The 19,606-nt window shown below is 46.1% G+C and overlaps 1 protein-coding gene across 1 annotated transcript in view; it reads right to left on the bottom strand.

Annotated features, from left to right (window-relative positions):
- Positions 1-6,382: 6,382 nt before the first annotated feature.
- LOC110517072 (protein flightless-1 homolog) overlaps positions 6,383-19,606 on the bottom strand; it is an 82,158-nt gene continuing 68,934 nt past the window's right edge. Inside the window, exons 27-31 of the mRNA XM_036972334.1 lie at positions 16,370-16,430; positions 16,077-16,205; positions 12,150-12,362; positions 9,807-9,872; positions 6,383-6,902 (exon numbers count right to left, since the gene is read on the bottom strand). Of these exons, the coding sequence (XP_036828229.1) occupies positions 6,768-6,902; positions 9,807-9,872; positions 12,150-12,362; positions 16,077-16,205; positions 16,370-16,430 (604 nt within the window). The 3' untranslated portion in view covers positions 6,383-6,767. The remainder of the gene's footprint in view (positions 6,903-9,806; positions 9,873-12,149; positions 12,363-16,076; positions 16,206-16,369; positions 16,431-19,606) is intronic.

Below are 19,606 nucleotides of genomic sequence, written 5' to 3'. Positions count from 1 at the left end.
TGACCGTAGTCTACAGGCCAGGAGAACCTGGGATGTTAGATGGTTCCTCATCCTGACCGTAGTCTACAGGCCAGGAGAAACTGGGATGTTAGATGGTTCCTCATCCTGACCGTAGTCTACAGGCCAGGAGCAACTGGGATGTTAGATGGTTCCTCATCCTGACCGTAGTCTACAGGAGAAACTGGGATGTTAGATGGTTCCTCACCCTGACCGTAGTCTACAGGCCAGGAGCAACTGGGATGTTAGATGGTTCCTCACCCTGACCGTAGTCTACAGGCCAGGAGAAACTGGGATGTTAGATGGTTCCTCATCCTGACCGTAGTCTACAGGAGAAACTGGGATGTCAGATGGTTCCTCATCCTCACCGTAGTCTACAGGAGAAACTGGGATGTTAGATGGTTCCTCATCCTGACCGTAGTCTACAGGAGAAACTGGGATGTTAGATGGTTCCTCACCCTGACCGTAGTCTACAGGCCAGGAGCAACTGGGATGTTAGATGGTTCCTCATCCTGACCGTAGTCTACAGGCCAGGAGCAACTGGGATGTTAGATGGTTCCTCATCCTGACCGTAGTCTACAGGAGAAACTGGGATGTTAGATGGTTCCTCACCCTGACCGTAGTCTACAGGCCAGGAGCAACTGGGATGTTAGATGGTTCCTCACCCTGACCGTAGTCTACAGGCCAGGAGAAACTGGGATGTTAGATGGTTCCTCATCCTGACCGTAGTCTACAGGAGAAACTGGGATGTCAGATGGTTCCTCATCCTGACCGTAGTCTACAGGAGAAACTGGGATGTCAGATGGTTCCTCACCCTGATGTTAGATGGTTCCTCACCCTGACTGTAGTCTACAGGAGAAACTGGGATGTTAGATGGTTCCTCACCCTGACCGTAGTCTACAGGAGAAACTGGGATGTTAGATGGTTCCTCATCCTGACCGTAGTCTACAGGCCAGGAGAACCTGGGATGTTAGATGGTTCCTCATCCTGACCGTAGTCTACAGGCCAGGAGAACCTGGGATGTTAGATGGTTCCTCATCCTGACCGTAGTCTACAGGAGAAACTGGGATGTCAGATGGTTCCTCACCCTGACCGTAGTCTACAGGCCAGGAGAACCTGGGATGTTAGATGGTTCCTCATCCTGACCGTAGTCTACAGGAGAAACTGGGATGTCAGATGGTTCCTCACCCTGATGTTAGATGGTTCCTCACCCTGACTGTAGTCTACAGGAGAAACTGGGATGTTAGATGGTTCCTCACCCTGACCGTAGTCTACAGGAGAAACTGGGATGTTAGATGGTTCCTCATCCTGACCGTAGTCTACAGGCCAGGAGAACCTGGGATGTTAGATGGTTCCTCATCCTGACCGTAGTCTACAGGCCAGGAGAACCTGGGATGTTAGATGGTTCCTCATCCTGACCGTAGTCTACAGGAGAAACTGGGATGTCAGATGGTTCCTCACCCTGACCGTAGTCTACAGGCCAGGAGAACCTGGGATGTTAGATGGTTCCTCACCCTGACCGTAGTCTACAGGAGAAACTGGGATGTTAGATGGTTCCTCATCCTGACCGTAGTCTACAGGAGAAACTGGGTTTGTTTTTCTATAAAAAACAACCACTTTTTTTAGTGATGTCAAAACAAATAATGAATGAATTAGAGTTGATTAATAATAATAAATAATTAGTTGATTCAACTGTATTTAATTATTTAGTTTGACTTCAAGGTGATTTGCCCTTTTTAAACGGCAGCGTCCAGCTCTAGGAAGAGTCTTGGTGGTTCCAATCTTCTTCCATTTAAGAATGATGGAGGCCACTGGGTTCTTGGGGACTTTCAATGCTGCAGAAATGTTTTGGTACCCTTCCCCAGATCTGTGCCTCGACACAATCCTGTCTCGGAGCTCTACAGACAATTCCTTCAACCCCATGGCTTGGTTTTTGCTCTGACGTGCACTGTCAACTGTGGGACCTTATATAGACAGGTGTGTGCCTTTTACAAATCAAGTCCAACCAATTGAATTTACCACATGTGGACTCCAATCAAGTTGTAGAAACATCTCAAGGACGATCCATGGAAACAGGAAGCACCTGAGATCAATTTGGAGTCTCGTAGCAAAAGGGTCTGAATACTTATTGTACCAGTCTACAGTTTGGACACTACTCACACTAGTTTGGCTACTCATTTCAGGGTTTCAGAGATCTTCTTGCCATAATATGGACTTGGTCTTTTACCAAATAGGGCTGTCTTCCGTATACCCCCCCCCCAACCTTGTCACAACACAACGGATTGGCTCAAACAAATTAAGAGACAGGGTTGATTTTAACAAGGCACACCTGTTAATTGACGTGACTAGCATTCCAGGTGACAACCTCATGAAGCTGGTTGAGAGAATGCCAAGAGTGTGCAAAGCTGTCGAAGCAAAGGGCGGCTACTTTGAAGAATTTTAAATATATATTTTTTGGTTACTGCATGATTCCATGTGTGTTATTTCATAGTTGTGATGTCTTCACTATTATTCTACAATGTAGAAAAGAGTCAAAATAAAGACCCGTGGAAGAGTCACTTGGCTGGTGCTGTATATAAATAAGGCATTTGTCAAAACATTTCTCAAAACCTGTTTCTCTTTGTCATTATTGGGTATAGAATTTTATTTTATTTATTTAACCAGGTAGGCTAGTTGAGAACAAGTTCTCATTTACAACTGCGACCTGGCAAAGATAAAGCATAGCAATTCGACACAAACAATACAGAGTTACACATGGAAATAAACAAAACACAGTAGAACAAAAGAAAACAAAGTCTATATACAGTGAGTGCAAATGAGGTAAGATAAGGAAATAAATAGGCCATGGTGGCGAAGTAATTACTATATAGCAATTAAACACTGGAACGGTAGATTGCCGATTGAACATTTTTTAAAATCTATTTTAGAACAAGGCTGTAATGTAACAAAATGCGGCTCCCGAGTGGCGCGAGACACTGCATCTCAGTGCAAGAGGCGCCACTGCAGTACCTGGTTCGAATCCAAGCTGCATCACATCTGGCCGTGATTGGGAGTCCCATAAGGCGGCGCACAATTGTCCCAGCGTCGTCAGGGTTTGGCCGTCGTCGTAAATAAGAATGTTTTTACTTACTTGATAATATCTGTTGGAAAAAAAGTTTGGATGTTGCCACACACATAACCTACTTGTTAACAAAATTAAGGAAGTTTCCTTTAAAATTATTCATAAATATTATCCTGCCAACCACTATATGAAGAAGTTGAAGGAAAACATCAACTCAAATTGCTCCTTTTGTAATGACCACCCAGAAACAGTGTTGCATCTTTTTTGGCATTGTATTCATGTAAGAAAACTGTGGCAAGACATCAGTAAGTTTATAATTGAACACATTTATGAAGATTTTACACTATTGTGGAGAGATGTACTGTTTGGATTCTTTTCATACAATAGAAATAAGCGGAATCATTTTTATGTCATTACTTTCATTATTCTTTTGGCCAAATTTCATATACACAAATGTAAATTTACAAACAGAAAACCACATTTTCGTACCCTACAAAAATAAATTGAACTGTATTTTAAGACAGTTAAATGCTCTACTAACAAAAAAGCTGTTAGAATTGTAAGTATATGTCCCTTAAGGTCCTTGTGTAATTGTAATGTGATATTGTACCCCCCCAGCCCCGCCCCTAGCTCGATTGTCCATAGTTTGTAATCTATGTATGCTTGTGTTCCCTCATGTGCTTTATGTATTGATTTGAAATTAATAAAAAATAAAAAAAACTGTGCAGGGGTCCTGTTAATTCAGAGTTGGCTTTAGCCTGGGAACTGCTAGGTTTTCCTGTTACGGAGAGATTAAAGCGTCGCAAACAGACAAGACACCGTGTGGAACCGAACGAACCACTTTACGACACATGGACCTGTTTGACGACACGGCCAACTATTGCGCCATGCGTCGGGTTCAAATGGTTACGTCTTAGTCTGCGCGCCAGAAGAATGTAGTTATCTACATCTGTTAATGATCCTCAGCAACAACCACACGGCCGTGACGGCGTTTACAGGGGAATCACATTAAGCCATGGAATGATGTCTATACCAGCAGCCTTTCTATAACGCATGGGTCAGAGTAACGTGTTATAATTATTTCATGAATTAAAGGTATATAGATAGATCTGTTCAAGTGCATCATTGCTCTCTGCTCAGTTTGGCAGCTGCTCACGTGGGAGTTGCCGGTATACTTCACGGTTTTATCGTTTTTTCTGCAGTTTTGTTGAAGCTCATTCCGCAACACACGACGCAGCGCTGTCCGTTACCGACTTGTTATTCCCACTCGCCGCTGTCATCAAACTAACCACAAGTTCTCATCTAATGGACTCATGTTAACCACAAGTTCTCATCTAATGGACTCATGTTAACCACAAGTTCTCATCTAATGGACTCATGTTAACCACAAGTTCTCATCTAATGGACTCATGTTAACCACAAGTTCTCATCTAATGGACTCATGTTAACCACAAGTTCTCACTGAGCTCAGTTGTCATGAAACCCAAATACAGCCATGAGTTTCTCTCTTTCATACAAACGTATGAGGACCGCCCAGAGTTTCTCTCTCTTTCATACAAACGTATGAGGAGCGCCCAGAGTTTCTCTCTCTTTCATACAAACGTATGAGGAGCACCCAGAGTTTCTCTCTCTTTCATACAAACGTATGAGGAGCATCCAGAGTTTCTCTCTCTTTCATACAAACGTATGAGGAGCGCCCAGAGTTTCTCTCTCTTTCATACAAACGTATGAGGAGCACCCAGAGTTTCTCTCTCTTTCATACAAACGTATGAGGAGCATCCAGAGTTTCTCTCTCTTTCATACAAACGTATGAGGAGCATCCAGAGTTTCTCTCTCTTTCATACAAACGTATGAGGAGCGCCCAGAGTTTCTCTCTCTTTCATACAAACGTATGAGGAGCGCCCAGAGTTTCTCTCTCTTTCATACAAACGTATGAGGAGCGCCCAGAGTTTCTCTCTCTTTCATACAAACGTATGAGGAGCGCCCAGAGTTTCTCTCTCTTTCATACAAACGTATGAGGAGCGCCCACAATGTGTTTTGTGTGTGGAAGTGCTTAGTAATGAGTCTCTGATAACAAACACATTTAATAAAACGACACGTCCTGATCAAACATCCACATCATGATGGTAAACCCAGAGAGTTATTTCAGAACAGGACAGAATGATTCAGGGAACTGGGCTTCGACTTTGGACCAGTCAGTCAACTAGCAAGACATTGTTGTCATTTTCTAACGGGTGATGATCAGCAGAAATAAGGGACTAACTAACTAACTCTCTCAGTAGATGTGACTTCCTCTTTCTAACAAATCCCCTGGTCTTGTACACAGATAATATCTAACATTCACCAAAGCAAGCTACTGGTAGTTCAACCCTTAGTAACAGAACAGATGGAATATGATCAGGCCTACTGTACATCTGACTGTAGAAATGACTGTTGAAAACTAGTCTAGGTTGGAACTGTTGCTGTTAAAATACAATAATAATTGTTATTCTGAACTGGAATAAACTGATTGAAGCAAGATGCTTTTTGAGGCAAACAGGAAGTGGTCTCCTGACTGAGAACCCACTCACACAGTTCTGGGTTGTTCATCTACAAACAGGAAGTAGTCTCCTGACTGAGAACCCACTCACACAGTTCTGGGTTGTTCATCTACAAACAGGAAGTAGTCTCCTGACTGAGAACCCACTCACACAGTTCTGGGTTGTTCATCAGGAAGTGGTCTCCTGCCTGACTGAGAACCCACCTCACACAGTTCTGGGTTGTTTGTCTACAACAGGAAGTAGTCTCCTGACTGAGAACACAGTTCTGGGTTGTTCATCAGGAAGTGGTTTCCTGCCTGACTGAGAACCCACCTCACACAGTTCTGGGTTGTTCATCAGGAAGTGGTTTCCTGCCTGACTGAGAACCCACTCACACAGTTCTGGGTTGTTTGTCTACAACAGGAAGTGGTCTCCTGCCTGACTGAGAACCCACCTCACACAGTTCTGGGTTGTTCATCAGGAAGTGGTTTCCTGCCTGACTGAGAACCCACTCACACAGTTCTGGGTTGTTTGTCTACAACAGGAAGTGGTCTCCTGCCTGACTGAGAACCCACTCACACAGTTCTGGGTTGTTTGTCTACAACAGTTCCAACCTAGACAGATATGTAAGAGTGTTTTTAATGGGGGAAATAAGGTTAAAACAAGTCATTTACACTGAGTGGACAAAACGTTAGGAACTGCAATACCCCTGAAAAATCAGACTTTTTTTCCCGCCACAACAGGTTGAATAGATGTAAATGACCTTGAAAAGCAAAGTCAACTTGAGACCAGGTAGCAGACAGACAGCAGATTCAGTGAAACTTTATTCTCATATAAAATCCATAAATAGTGTGTGCAAGTGACAGCGTGCACAATTACAGCCAGGCGTGCGCACGTTGAGCTGCTGCAGTACAGTAGAAGATGGCAGTACAGTAAATATACATCTATATATCTGGTATTACAAAAATCTACGGCAAGGCCCGGACCAATCACTGAAACGCAAAACAGAAATACAGATTCCTCTCTCTGTGTCTGGGATGTCAGAACGGCCACGTCGTTGCCACGGAGATCCTGAGAGGAGGGAGGAGAGGGGGGGCAGAGGGGAATCAAGCAGGTAAAACGCTGATATGATAAAGCCAACATAGACACAGCTTTGTCCTAAAGACCGTGGCCATGTAGAGTGGACATGTCTACGCGAGCGCAGTCTTGAAGGCGCCCCAGCCGTGGAAGCATCGTGTGAAGCAGTGTGGCTCGTTTCCCTTCCTGACCAGACGCAGCTTCCTGGGGGTCTCCATCTCCTTAGAACGCATGTGCTGGATGTAGACCTAGAGGAGACAAAACCACCTTCATTATGTTCACATGGAACAATCTGACCTGCGGAAGTGGTGCTGACAGCATCTAGACACAGTAACACAATAGACTGACGTAAAGATATAGTAAAACAATAGACTGACAGAATGACACAGTAAAGATATAGTAAAACAATAGACTGACAGAATGACACAGTAAAGATCTAGTAAAACAATAGACTGACAGAATGACACAGTAAAGATCTAGTAAAACAATAGACTGACAGAATGACACAGTAAAGATCTAGTAAAACAATAGACTGACAGAATGACACAGTAAAGATATAGTAAAACAATAGACTGACAGAATGACATCTAGACACAGTAAAGATATAGTACAACAATAGACTGACAGAATGACACAGTAAAGATCTAGTAAAACAATAGACTGACAGAATGACACAGTAAAGATCTAGTAAAACAATAGACTGACAGAATGACACAGTAAAGATCTAGTAAAACAATAGACTGACAGAATGACATCTAGACACAGTAAAGATATAGTACAACAATAGACTGACAGAATGACACAGTAAAGATCTAGTAAAACAATAGACTGACAGAATGACATCTAGACACAGTAAAGATATAGTAAAACAATAGACTGACAGAATGACACAGTAAAGATATAGTAAAACAATAGACTGACAGAATGACATCTAGACACAGTAAAGATCTAGTAACACAATAGACTGACAGAATGACACAGTAAAGATCTAGTAAAACAATAGACTGACAGAATGACACAGTAAAGATCTAGTAAAACAATAGACTGACAGAATGACACAGTAAAGATCTAGTAAAACAATAGACTGACAGAATGACATCTAGACACAGTAAAGATATAGTACAACAATAGACTGACAGAATGACACAGTAAAGATCTAGTAAAACAATAGACTGACAGAATGACACAGTAAAGATCTAGTAAAACAATAGACTGACAGAATGACACAGTAAAGATCTAGTAAAACAATAGACTGACAGAATGACACAGTAAAGATCTAGTAAAACAATAGACTGACAGAATGACATCTAGACACAGTAAAGATATAGTACAACAATAGACTGACAGAATGACACAGTAAAGATCTAGTAAAACAATAGACTGACAGAATGACACAGTAAAGATATAGTAAAACAATAGACTGACAGAATGACACAGTAAAGATCTAGTAAAACAATAGACTGACAGAATGACACAGTAAAGATCTAGTAAAACAATAGACTGACAGAATGACATCTAGACACAGTAAAGATATAGTAAAACAATAGACTGACAGAATGTCATCTAGACACAGTAAAGATATAGTACAACAATAGACTGACAGAATGACACAGTAAAGATCTAGTAAAACAATAGACTGACAGAATGACACAGTAAAGATATAGTAAAACAATAGACTGACAGAATGACACAGTAAAGATCTAGTAAAACAATAGACTGACAGAATGACATCTAGACACAGTAAAGATCTAGTAAAACAATAGACTGACAGAATGACATCTAGACACAGTAAAGATCTAGTACAACAATAGACTGACAGAATGACACAGTAAAGATCTAGTAAAACAATAGACTGACAGAATGACACAGTAAAGATATAGTAAAACAATAGACTGACAGAATGTCATCTAGACACAGTAAAGATATAGTAAAACAATAGACTGACAGAATGACATCTAGACACAGTAACACAATAGACTGACAGAATGACACAGTAAAGATATAGTAAAACAATAGACTGACAGAATGATATCTAGACACAGTAAAGATATAGTACAACAATAGACTGACAGAATGACACAGTAAAGATCTAGTAAAACAATAGACTGACAGAATGACACAGTAAAGATCTAGTAAAACAATAGACTGACAGAATGACACAGTAAAGATATAGTAAAACAATAGACTGACAGAATGACACAGTAAAGATATAGTAAAACAATACTGACAGAATGTCATCTAGACACAGTAAAGATATAGTAAAACAATAGACTGACAGAATGACACAGTAAAGATCTAGTAAAACAATAGACTGACAGAATGACACAGTAAAGATCTAGTAAAACAATAGACTGACAGAATGACATCTAGACACAGTAAAGATCTAGTAACACAATAGACTGACAGAATGACACAGTAAAGATATAGTACAACAATAGACTGACAGAATGACACAGTAAAGATCTAGTAAAACAATAGACTGACAGAATGACACAGTAAAGATCTAGTAAAACAATAGACTGACAGAATGACACAGTAAAGATATAGTAAAACAATAGACTGACAGAATGACACAGTAAAGATATAGTAAAACAATAGACTGACAGAATGACACAGTAAAGATATAGTAAAACAATAGACTGACAGAATGACACAGTAAAGATATAGTAAAACAATAGACTGACAGAATGACATCTAGACACAGTAAAGATCTAGTAAAACAATAGACTGACAGACTGACAGAATGACATCTAGACACAGTAAAGATATAGTAAAACAATAGACTGACAGACTGACATCTAGACACAGTAAAGATATAGTAAAACAATAGACTGACAGAATGACACAGTAAAGATCTAGTAAAACAATAGACTGACAGAATGACACAGTAAAGATCTAGTAAAACAATAGACTGACAGAATGTCATCTATACACAGTAAATCATGAAAAGGTGGCCAGGGTTCAATCCCATCACTCTGTCTCCTGTGCTCCATTTAAAGGTAATTGAGCCAACATGTGCAGGGTTCACTGTGAATGTGGTCTTGGAACAGGAACATTGCCTTTAAATGGATCATAGCTGACAAAGTGGGATCGGATTCAATTCCAGCCTCAAAATCATTACAGTAGAGGAGCGAGGGGGTCACATCTCTTACCTGGCAGGCTTTGAGGCTGAGTTTAATTTCTACCTGGCTGGTCTGAGTTCCCACCCACATGTACACCTGACAGAGAGAGAGAGACAGGAAACACTATTACGGGTGTAGTGTCCAGGCCCTGTATACAGACAGACGGGTGTAGTGTCCAGGCCCTGTATACAGACAGACGGGTGTAGTGTCCAGGCCCTGTATACAGACAGACGGGTGTAGTGTCCAGGCCCTGTATACAGACAGACGGGTGTAGTGTCCAGGCCCTGTATACAGACAGACGGGTGTAGTGTCCAGGCCCTGTATACAGACAGACGGGTGTAGTGTCCAGGCCCTGTATACAGACAGACGGGTGTAGTGTCCAGGCCCTGTATACAGACAGACGGGTGTAGTGTCCAGGCCCTGTATACAGACAGACGGGTGTAGTGTCCAGGCCCTGTATACAGACAGACGGGTGTAGTGTCCAGGCCCTGTATACAGACAGACGGGTGTAGTGTCCAGGCCCTGTATACAGACAGACGGGTGTAGTGTCCAGGTGTATATAGACAGACGGGTGTAGTGTCCAGGTGTATATAGACAGACGGGTGTAGTGTCCAGGTGTATATAGACAGACGGGTGTAGTGTCCAGGTGTATATAGACAGACCGGTGTAGTGTCCAGGTGTATACAGACAGACGGGTGTAGTGTCCAGGTGTATACAGACAGACGGGTGTAGTGTCCAGGTGTATACAGACAGACGGGTGTAGTGTCCAGGTGTATACAGACAGACGGGTGTAGTGTCCAGGTGTATATAGACAGACGGGTGTAGTGTCCAGGTGTATACAGACAGACGGGTGTAGTGTCCAGGTGTATACAGACAGACGGGTGTAGTGTCCAGGTGTATACAGACAGACGGGTGTAGTGTCCAGGTGTATATAGACAGACGGGTGTAGTGTCCAGGTGTATATAGACAGACGGGTGTAGTGTCCAGGTGTATATAGACAGACGGGTGTAGTGTCCAGGTGTATATAGACAGACGGGTGTAGTGTCCAGGTGTATATAGACAGACGGGTGTAGTGTCCAGGTGTATATAGACAGACGGGTGTAGTGTCCAGGTGTATATAGACAGACGGGTGTAGTGTCCAGGTGTATATAGACAGACGGGTGTAGTGTCCAGGTGTATATAGACAGACGGGTGTAGTGTCCAGGTGTATATAGACAGACGGGTGTAGTGTCCAGGTGTATATAGACAGACGGGTGTAGTGTCCAGGTGTATATAGACAGACGGGTGTAGTGTCCAGGTGTATATAGACAGACGGGTGTAGTGTCCAGGTGTATATAGACAGACGGGTGTAGTGTCCAGGTGTATATAGACAGACAGGTGTAGTGTCCAGGTGTATATAGACAGACGGGTGTAGTGTCCAGGTGTATATAGACAGACGGGTGTAGTGTCCAGGTGTATATAGACAGACAGGTGTATTGTCCAGGTGTATACAGACAGATGGGTGTAGTGTCCAGGTGTATATAGACAGACGGGTGTAGTGTCCAGGTGTATATAGACAGACGGGTGTAGTGTCCAGGTGTATATAGACAGACGGGTGTAGTGTCCAGGTGTATATAGACAGACGGGTGTAGTGTCCAGGTGTATACAGACAGACGGGTGTAGTGTCCAGGTGTATATAGACATACAGGTGTAGTGTCCAGGTGTATACAGACAGACGGGTGTAGTGTCCAGGTGTATATAGACAGACAGGTGTATTGTCCAGGTGTATACAGACAGACGGGTGTAGTGTCCAGGTGTATATAGACAGACGGGTGTAGTGTCCAGGTGTATACAGACAGATGGGTGTAGTGTCCAGGTGTATATAGACAGACGGGTGTAGTGTCCAGGTGTATATAGACAGACAGGTGTAGTGTCCAGGTGTATATAGACAGATGGGTGTAGTGTCCAGGTGTATATAGACAGACGGGTGTAGTGTCCAGGTGTATACAGACAGACGGGTGTAGTGTCCAGGTGTATATAGACATACAGGTGTAGTGTCCAGGTGTATACAGACAGACGGGTGTAGTGTCCAGGTGTATACAGACAGATGGGTGTAGTGTCCAGGTGTATACAGACAGACGGGTGTAGTGTCCAGGTGTATATAGACAGACGGGTGTAGTGTCCAGGTGTATATAGACAGACGGGTGTAGTGTCCAGGTGTATATAGACAGACAGGTGTAGTGTCCAGGTGTATACAGACAGACAGGTGTAGTGTCCAGGTGTATATAGACAGACAGGTGTAGTGTCCAGGTGTATATAGACAGACGGGTGTAGTGTCCAGGTGTATATAGACAGACAGGTGTATTGTCCAGGTGTATATATAGCTAGTCCCACCTCTTTGCCATTGTCCAGTAGCATGATGTCATCGTCGGCCAGGTCGTCCTGACAGAAGTCAGAACATTTCTCAGACACGGCGAAGTATCCCTTCTCATTGGAGCAGCGGAACAGTCTGGCGTACTTCATATAGTCAGCGTCCTCGTCGTATACCTTCTGACAGCCAATCCCCACCCAGAAGAAGTTCTCCGGCTCCTCCCCCTCGTTGATCACCTAGGAGACAGGAGCTCCGGGTCAAAGCAGGTTCTTACCATAGAATTATAATGATGTTTATCAGACAAACTGCCTCGGTCAGAGGTTCCATGTTAACCAGTCAAACTGCCTCGGTCAGAGGTTCCATGTTAACCAGTCAAACTGCCTCGGTCAGAGGTTCCATGTTAACCAGTCAAACTGCCTCGGTCAGAGGTTCCATGTTAACCAGTCAAACTGCCTCGGTCAGAGGTTCCATGTTAACCAGTCAAACTGCCACGGTCAGAGGTTCCATCCATGTTAACCAGTCAAACTGCCACGGTCAGAGGTTCCATCCATGTTAACCAGTCAAACTGCCACGGTCAGAGGTTCCATGTTAACCAGTCAAACTGCCACGGTCAGAGGTTCCATCCATGTTAACCAGTCAAACTGCCACGGTCAGAGGTTCCATGTTAACCAGTCAAACTGCCACGGTCAGAGGTTCCATGTTAACCAGTCAAACTGCCATGGTCAGAGGTTCCATGTTAACCAGTCAAACTGCCACGGTCAGAGGTTCCATGTTAACCAGTCAAACTGCCTCGGTCAGAGGTTCCATGTTAACCAGTCAAACTGCCTCGGTCAGAGGTTCCATGTTAACCAGTCAAACTGCCTCGGTCAGAGGTTCCATGTTAACCAGTCAAACTGCCTCGGTCAGAGGTTCCATGTTAACCAGTCAAACTGCCTCGGTCAGAGGTTCCATGTTAACCAGTCAAACTGCCTCGGTCAGAGGTTCCATGTTAACCAGTCAAACTGCCACGGTCAGAGGTTCCATCCATGTTAACCAGTCAAACTGCCACGGTCAGAGGTTCCATCCATGTTAACCAGTCAAACTGCCACGGTCAGAGGTTCCATGTTAACCAGTCAAACTGCCACGGTCAGAGGTTCCATCCATGTTAACCAGTCAAACTGCCACGGTCAGAGGTTCCATGTTAACCAGTCAAACTGCCTCGGTCAGAGGTTCCATGTTAACCAGTCAAACTGCCATGGTCAGAGGTTCCATGTTAACCAGTCAAACTGCCTCGGTCAGAGGTTCCATGTTAACCAGTCAAACTGCCTCGGTCAGAGGTTCCATGTTAACCAGTCAAACTGCCTCGGTCAGAGGTTCCATCCATGTTAACCAGTCAAACTGCCACGGTCAGAGGTTCCATCCATGTTAACCAGTCAAACTGCCACGGTCAGAGGTTCCATCCATGTTAACCAGTCAAACTGCCACGGTCAGAGGTTCCATCCATGTTAACCAGTCAAACTGCCACGGTCAGAGGTTCCATGTTAACCAGTCAAACTGCCACGGTCAGAGGTTCCATGTTAACCAGTCAAACTGCCACGGTCAGAGGTTCCATCCATGTTAACCAGTCAAACTGCCACGGTCAGAGGTTCCATCCATGTTAACCAGTCAAACTGCCACGGTCAGAGGTTCCATGTTAACCAGTCAAACTGCCACGGTCAGAGGTTCCATATTAACCAGTCAAACTGCCACGGTCAGAGGTTCCATGTTAACCAGTCAAACTGCCACGGTCAGAGGTTCCATGTTAACCAGTCAAACTGCCATGGTCAGAGGTTCCATGTTAACCAGTCAAACTGCCACGGTCAGAGGTTCCATGTTAACCAGTCAAACTGCCACGGTCAGAGGTTCCATCCATGTTAACCAGTCAAACTGCCACGGTCAGAGGTTCCATGTTAACTAGTCAAACTGCCACGGTCAGAGGTTCCATGTTAACTAGTCAAACTGCCACGGTCAGAGGTTCCATCCATGTTAACCAGTCAAACTGCCACGGTCAGAGGTTCCATGTTAACTAGTCAAACTGCCACGGTCAGAGGTTCCATCCATGTTAACCAGTCAAACTGCCACGGTCAGAGGTTCCATCCATGTTAACCAGTCAAACTGCCACGGTCAGAGGTTCCATGTTAACCAGTCAAACTGCCACGGTCAGAGGTTCCATATTAACCAGTCAAACTGCCACGGTCAGAGGTTCCATGTTAACCAGTCAAACTGCCACGGTCAGAGGTTCCATGTTAACCAGTCAAACTGCCACGGTCAGAGGTTCCATGTTAACCAGTCAAACTGCCACGGTCAGAGGTTCCATCCATGTTAACCAGTCAAACTGCCACGGTCAGAGGTTCCATGTTAACCAGTCAAACTGCCACGGTCAGAGGTTCCATGTTAACCAGTCAAACTGCCACGGTCAGAGGTTCCATCCATGTTAACCAGTCAAACTGCCACGGTCAGAGGTTCCATCCATGTTAACCAGTCAAACTGCCACGGTCAGAGGTTCCATGTTAACCAGTCAAACTGCCACGGTCAGAGGTTCCATGTTAACTAGTCAAACTGCCACGGTCAGAGGTTCCATCCATGTTAACCAGTCAAACTGCCTCGGTCAGAGGTTCCATGTTAACCAGTCAAACTGCCACGGTCAGAGGTTCCATGTTAACTAGTCAAACTGCCTCGGTATAACAGACAGATATTACAGACAGACAGGTATAACAGACAGGTGTAACAGACAGACAGATATTACAGACAGACAGGTATAACAGACAGGTGTAACAGACAGACATATATTACAGACAGGTGTAACAGACAGCCAGGTATAACAGACAGACAGGTGTAACAGCCAGGTATAACAGACAGACAGGTGTAACAGACAGGTATAACAGACAGGTGTAACAGACAGACAGGTGTAACAGACAGGTATAACAGACATGTATAACAGACAGGTGTACCTGTTTGCTGTAGGTATAACAGACAGGTATAACAGACAGGTGTAACAGACAGACAGGTGTAACAGACAGGTGTAACAGACAGGTATAACAGACAGGTGTACCTGTTTGCTGTAGGTATAACAGACAGGTGTAACAGACAGCCAGGTATAACAGACAGGTATAACAGACAGCCAGGTATAACAGACACAGGTGTAACAGACAGACAGGTGTAACAGACAGGTATAACAGACAGGTGTACCTGTTTGCTGTAGGTATAACAGACAGACAGGTGTAACAGACAGGTATAACAGACAGGTGTACCTGTTTGCTGTAGGTATAACAGACAGGTATAACAGACAGGTGTAACAGACAGCCAGGTATAACAGACAGACAGGTATAACAGACAGGTATAACAGACAGGTATAACAAACAGACAGGTATAAAAGACAGACAGGTACAACAGACAGACAGGTGTACCTGTTTGCTGTAGGTATAACAGACAGACAGGTGTAACAGACAGGTGTAACAGACAGGTATAACAGACAGGTATAACAGACAGGTATAACAGACAGGTGTAACAGACAGGTGTAACAGACAGGTGTAACAGACATGTATAACAGACATGTATAACAGACATGTATAACAGACAGGTGTACCTGTTTGTTGTAGGTATAACAGACAGGTATAACAGACAGGTGTAACAGACAGACAGGTATAACAGACAGCCAGGTATAACAGACAGGTGTACCTGTTTGCTGTAGGTATAACAGCCAGGTATAATAGACAGGTGTAACAGACAGCCAGGTATAACAGACAGCCAGGTATAACAGACAGACAGGTATAACAGACAGACAGGTATAACAGACAGACAGGTATAACAGACAGACAGGTATAACAGACAGACAGGTATAACAGACAGACAGGTATAACAGACAGACAGGTATAACAGACAGACAGGTATAACAGACAGGTATAACAGACATGTATAACAGACAGGTGTACCTGTTTGCTGTAGGTGTCATCAAACATACAGTTCATGATGTCTTCCGCCAGTTTGGCCTCATCAGGATCAGCAGCCCGGCCCACCCAGGTATACACTATCCCCTGGTTGTCTGTGCTCTCAAACGGCACCTACACACACACACACACACACACCCACACACACAGGCACACACACTATTAAGCTACTTACATTTTACACTCAATTAAAGTTCTGACAAGTTAAAGGTTTCTTTCAGTGTGATATGTCCTGTTATCGAGGTCAGAGGTCAGTGTGTCTCAGGTATATAACTGACCTTGAGGATGAAGCAGAACTCTGAGTTCAGGTTACTGGAGTCCGTTCCTATCTGGATGGTCCTGGAGAGAGGAGAGGGAGAAGGGAGAGGAGAGCAAGGGGAGAAAGAGGGAGAGAGAGAGAGAGAGAGGAGAGAGGGGGAGAAGGAGAGTGCGAGGGAGAGAGAGGAGAGGGAGAGAGAGAGGGAGAAAGAGGGCAAGAGAGGAGAGGGAGAAAGAGGGCAAGAGAGAAAGGAGAAAGGGAGAGGAGAGAGAGAGGGAGAAAGAGGGCGAGGAGAAAGGAGAGCTTCAGTTGGGTTTACTCTTCCTCCATTGAAAAACAACGTCTCCTCGTCACAGCCGTTCTAGTGTCACGTACCTGGTTTACAGTTTGAGTACAGAGAGTCCTGCCATTGGTGCTGTGTGGTAGAGGGGGTGTGTACCTGGTACAGAGAGTCCTGCCATTGGTGCTGTGTGGTAGAGGGGGTGTGTACCTGGTACAGAGAGTCCTGCCATTGGTGCGTATGTGGTAGAGGGGGTGTGTACCTGGTACAGAGAGCGCTGCCATTGGTGCTGTGTGGTAGAGGGGGTGTGTACCTGGTACAGAGAGCGCTGCCATTGGTGCTGTGTGGTAGAGGGGGTGTGTACCTGGTACAGAGAGTCCTGCCATTGGTGCTGTGTGGTAGAGGGGGTGTGTACCTGGTAGAGAGAGCCCTGCCATTGGTGCTGTGTGGTAGAGGGGGTGTGTACCTGGTACAGAGAGCGCTGCCATTGGTGCTGTGTGGTAGAGGGGGTGTGTACCTGGTAGAGAGAGCCCTGCCATTGGTGCTGTGTGGTAGAGGGGGTGTGTACCTGGTACAGAGAGTCCTGCCATTGGTGCTGTGTGGTAGAGGGGGTGTGTACCTGGTACAGAGAGTCCTGCCATTGGTGCTGTGTGGTAGAGGGGGTGTGTACCTGGTAGAGAGAGCCCTGCCATTGGTGCTGTGTGGTAGAGGGGGTGTGTACCTGGTACAGAGAGCGCTGCCATTGGTGCTGTGTGGTAGAGGGGGTGTGTACCTGGTAGAGAGAGCCCTGCCATTGGTGCTGTGTGGTAGAGGGGGTGTGTACCTGGTACAGAGAGTCCTGCCATTGGTGCTGTGTGGTAGAGGGGGTGTGTACCTGGTAGAGAGAGCCCTGCCATTGGTGCTGTGTGGTAGAGGGGGTGTGTACCTGGTACAGAGAGCGCTGCCATTGGTGCTGTGTGGTAGAGGGGGTGTGTACCTGGTACAGAGAGCGCTGCCATTGGTGCTGTGTGGTAGAGGGGGTGTGTACCTGGTAGAGAGAGCCCTGCCATTGGTGCGTATGTGGTAGAGGGGGTGTGTACCTGGTACAGAGAGCGCTGCCATTGGTGCGTATGTGGTAGAGGGGGTGTGTACCTGGTACAGAGAGCGCTGCCATTGGTGCTGTGTGGTAGAGGGGGTGTGTACCTGGTACAGAGAGCGCTGCCATTGGTGCTGTGTGGTAGAGGGGGTGTGTACCTGGTACAGAGAGTCCTGCCATTGGTGCTGTGTGGTAGAGGAGGTGTGTACCTGGTACAGAGAGCCCTGCCATTGGTGCTGTGTGGTAGAGGGGGTGTGTACCTGGTACAGAGAGCGCTGCCATTGGTGCTGTGTGGTAGAGGGGGTGTGTACCTGGTACAGAGAGCCCTGCCATTGGTGCTGTGTGGTAGAGGGGGTGTGTACCTGGTACAGAGAGCGCTGCCATTGGTGCTGTGTGGTAGAGGGGGTGTGTACCTGGTACAGAGAGCGCTGCCATTGGTGCTGTGTGGTAGAGGAGGTGTGTACCTGGTACAGAGAGCGCTGCCATTGGTGCTGTGTGGTAGAGGGGGTGTGTACCTGGTACAGAGAGCGCTGCCATTGGTGCTGTGTGGTAGAGGGGGTGTGTACCTGGTACAGAGAGTCCTGCCATTGGTGCTGTGTGGTAGAGGGGGTGTGTACCTGGTACAGAGAGCGCTGCCATTGGTGCTGTGTGGTAGAGGGGGTGTGTACCTGGTACAGAGAGTCCTGCCATTGGTGCTGTGTGGTAGAGGGGGTGTGTACCTGGTACAGAGAGCGCTGCCATTGGTGCTGTGTGGTAGAGGGGGTGTGTACCTGGTACAGAGAGCGCTGCCATTGGTGCTGTGTGGTAGAGGGGGTGTGTACCTGGTACAGAGAGCGCTGCCATTGGTGCTGTGTGGTAGAGGGGGTGTGTACCTGGTACAGAGAGCGCTGCCATTGGTGCTGTGTGGTAGAGGGGGTGTGTACCTGGTACAGAGAGCCCTGCCATTGGTGCTGTGTGGTAGAGGGGGTGTGTACCTGGTACAGAGAGCGCTGCCATTGGTGCTGTGTGGTAGAGGGGGTGTGTACCTGGTACAGAGAGCGCTGCCATTGGTGCTGTGTGGTAGAGGGGGTGTGTACCTGGTACAGAGAGCGCTGCCATTGGTGCTGTGTGGTAGAGGGGGTGTGTACCTGGTACAGAGAGCGCTGCCATTGGTGCTGTGTGGTAGAGGGGGTGTGTACCTGGTACAGAGAGCGCTGCCATTGGTGCGTATGTGGTAGAGGGGGTGTGTACCTGGTACAGAGAGCGCTGCCATTGGTGCGTATGTGGTAGAGGGGGTGTGTACCTGGTACAGAGAGCGCTGCCATTGGTGCGTATGTGGTAGAGGGGGTGTGTACCTGGTACAGAGAGCGCTGCCATTGGTGCTGTGTGGTAGAGGGGGTGTGTACCTGGTACAGAGAGCGCTGCCATTGGTGCTGTGTGGTAGAGGGGGTGTGTACCTGGTACAGAGAGCGCTGCCATTGGTGCTGTGTGGTAGAGGGGGTGTGTACCTGGTACAGAGAGCGCTGCCATTGGTGCTGTGTGGTAGAGGGGGTGTGTACCTGGTACAGAGAGCGCTGCCATTGGTGCGTATGTGGTAGAGGGGGTGTGTACCTGGTACAGAGAGCGCTGCCATTGGTGCGTATGTGGTAGAGGGGGTGTGTACCTGGTACAGAGAGCGCTGCCATTGGTGCGTATGTGGTAGAGGGGGTGTGTACCTGGTACAGAGAGCGCTGCCATTGGTGCTGTGTGGTAGAGGGGGTGTGTACCTGGTACAGAGAGCGCTGCCATTGGTGCTGTGTGGTAGAGGGGGTGTGTACCTGGTACAGAGAGCGCTGCCATTGGTGCTGTGTGGTAGAGGGGGTGTGTACCTGGTACAGAGAGCGCTGCCATTGGTGCTGTGTGGTAGAGGGGGTGTGTACCTG

Source organism: Oncorhynchus mykiss, unplaced genomic scaffold (genome assembly GCF_013265735.2).
Source record: "Oncorhynchus mykiss isolate Arlee unplaced genomic scaffold, USDA_OmykA_1.1 un_scaffold_140, whole genome shotgun sequence".
In the NCBI taxonomy this organism is placed as follows: Eukaryota; Metazoa; Chordata; class Actinopteri; order Salmoniformes; family Salmonidae; genus Oncorhynchus; species Oncorhynchus mykiss.
The sequence above is the reverse complement of the archived record's forward strand: the minus strand, read 5'-3'. Positions and strand labels throughout refer to the sequence as shown.